The 2,929-nt window shown below is 40.9% G+C and overlaps 1 protein-coding gene across 1 annotated transcript in view; it reads left to right on the top strand.

Annotated features, from left to right (window-relative positions):
• Positions 1-6: 6 nt before the first annotated feature.
• Positions 7-2,929, top strand: part of LOC118430801 (endothelin-converting enzyme homolog) — a gene marked incomplete in the record, with an annotated part of 9,461 nt that continues 6,538 nt past the window's right edge. The window contains 4 exon segments of the mRNA XM_035841824.1: positions 7-43; positions 256-338; positions 690-890; positions 2,176-2,358. Coding sequence (XP_035697717.1) covers positions 28-43; positions 256-338; positions 690-890; positions 2,176-2,358 — 483 coding nt within the window.

Genomic DNA, 2,929 nt, shown 5'->3' with positions numbered 1-2,929 from the left:
CAACTCTGGGCAGAGAACCAGCAGGTCATGAGAACGGTGCTAGGTGAGTCACATCATGAGTTTGGTTTTAGAAACATACAGCCTATAGTCATAAGTTGGTTACAATCTTTGAAGTAAAGACTTCATGAAACCCTCAATTTCTTTCCATTCATCATTGACAAATATGTGAATGATTTCACCAAAGTGAAGAAACGTAAATGGAGCCAAAATGTTGCTCTCCAGTTTCTTTAACTTCTTCTTTTTTTCCATATCCAGAGGAGCTTGACCTTGACAAAGCTGTAAGCCAAGCAGAGAAGAAAGCCAAGCTGTACTATCTCTCCTGCATGGATGCAAACGATGTGAGGTTACATTCAAGTCCAGTACATCATGACACTACAGTAATATGATGCACTGTTTTAGTTTTAGTACTTTCCCATTCATTCTGAAAGTAATAGACGTGTGTATGACCACATTGTTTGTAATCAGAGTTACTCAATTTCAGTTACAGTAAAGCAGTATTTTGTTCTGATGCTTTTCATTTCATTCTGTAAGTACAAAATGTAGTTGTGTACATGACTGCCTTGTTTTCAATCAGAGTAATTCAATGTATCACTTTCAAGTGATGAAGACAAGTGTTAGCATGAGTATATTTCTTTCTCTAACCTCAGTACAGTAGCACATGTGTTTGATTATGTTCCTGTACCTCACAGACTGTGGAAGAATTAGGTGCCAAACCACTGTTAGACATTATCGAGGACTTGGGCGGGTGGAACGCTACAGGAACGTGGAACGAGGAGAACTGGGACTTCCCCACCCTGTTCAACAGACTTCACCAGCAGTTCGACTTGAGCCCGCTCTTTTCTGCTTGGGTCGGGACGGACGACAGGAACTCCTCTGTCAACATTTTCCAAGTGGGTTTTGTAGAGTTTGTATTTCGACCAGGTGACGTTTTAGATAAACTGTTGAAGTGGGGTATCACTCTCGTCTTTGTGCTGAAAAATATAAATTTTCACCGTCCTTTGGACTCAATCAGCTCTCATGGGGGAGGAGGACATAAAAAACAACCCTCTTGTGTGTGGCAGGTGCTAGAATGTTATTAGTAAGTTGAAGGGCAAGCTGAGCATTTGGCTCCTCTGCCAAATAATTTCTTCACCCTGATACACGGGGCACACCCGACATCATCAAAATGGCAAGGGGAGTCAACCAATAAGAGGAGGAACACTGCAATTTCCTCATTTAGTGTCCTTCAGGGAGGTTAGTGAGGAACCCAGCCTTGCCTATCAGGTATCTCAAGATCATCTAAAGCCAAGCATTAATGTCATGCTTTCAAATTGAATTGACATTACATCACCATTTTCATGATGTAGGTTATGCCCTGTGTATCAGTGGGAGGAAATTGTTTGGAAAAGCAGCCAAATGATCAGCTCAGCTTGCCCTTCAGCAATCTAAGAACATTCTAGCACCTAACAGCATTCTAAAGCATTCACCATGCACACAAAGGGGTGTTTTTTTTAATGTCCATGAGCTCCTCTCTTCAAGAGCTGACTCATGAGTCTCAAAGACAGTAAAATTTTTGTTCCCCTAGACAAACAAGGATTTTGATTCAGCAAACCTCAGCCAGAATTATAGACCATTGGCAGCGTTGGAGAATTCCTAGATTCTACGAAATTCTGTTGGAGATTCTCAGAATTAGATTCTAGAGAACCAACTTTTTATTCATTATGAATGTTAGCTAATGAATGGAATAAAGTATCAAACCACGTCCCTGCAGACATCTCAATGCCACACTACATTCCTTGCGTCATACTTTCAGACGTAAATTTTTCTCATCAATCTAATTTGAAAAAATTAAGGAGTTCCTAAATCAGACTGTCTGGAATTAAACTGGGCCTGTTTGCTTATAATGTTTTCTTTAATTCAGTATTCTCAATTGTCATGTATTTAACTATCTGAAGAATAATTTACATTGGACCGATGTGAGTGAATAGAAAGTAAACGAATGATTCTCACTGATGAATGAATGAATTGAATGAATGAATGGACTTGGATGGATTGATGGGTAGATGGATGGATGGATTGACTGGCGGACGGATAGATGGGTTGATGGATGGAAGGATGGATGGGTGGATGGCTGAATGAATGAATGAATGAAAAGGTCATTATAACCATATGAAGTTGACATTTTCTGTTTTGCAGGTTGACCAGGGAGGGTTAGGACTGCCTGACAGAGACTACTACCTGAACAAGAGCGCGACAGACGAGGTCCTGGTGGCGTACCTGACGTACATGACGGAGCTCGGCATGCTGCTGGGAGGGGACCGCAACGAGACCATGGTGCTGATGAGTGAAGTGCTGGATTTTGAAACGGAACTGGCAAATGTAAGGATGGTGCTGTTGACAACTTGTACTGTAGAGATATGACATAATTGATTATTTCATATCAAACTGTGCACTCTGTTACCACTCTGTTACCCTGCTGTAGTGCTTGCACCTATGTGTGGCTCAAGGCTTTGAAATGGAGATGGCATGGAATGAGTGCCAGGTCTGATACATCTTCTGATCAAGAAGGTTGACCCCCTTCCCTTGTTCTGATGTATGGGCAACTTTAGCTTGCACTTGTGCACTCAGAGTGTTCTTTCAGGCTGATGCTATGTGTAAAATTCCTTTTTTTCAGTTTATACCAGATATTGCAGCTACATGTATCAACAAATTGTTGCCAGCAGTGTGCATTAGATATCTGGTGTCCTGTCTTGACACTGAGTATTGTTGCCTAGCACAACCAGTTTTTGGCTTGCATAATGCAAAAATGTGTAGAATATTAAATGTAGTTTTATGTGCAAGGGCGAAATTTGTGAAAAATTAGCCAATTTCGGGTCATACCATATTTATTCTCCATTTTAATAGCAGTAAGTGATGCATTTCCCAGTGACATGTTCAATGCAGTGATGAT

The sequence above is a fragment of the Branchiostoma floridae genome, chromosome 14, assembly GCF_000003815.2.
Source record: "Branchiostoma floridae strain S238N-H82 chromosome 14, Bfl_VNyyK, whole genome shotgun sequence".
NCBI lineage: Eukaryota > Metazoa > Chordata > Leptocardii > Amphioxiformes > Branchiostomatidae > Branchiostoma > Branchiostoma floridae.
Note: the sequence above shows the minus strand (reverse complement) of the source record. Positions and strands in the feature narration are given on the sequence as shown.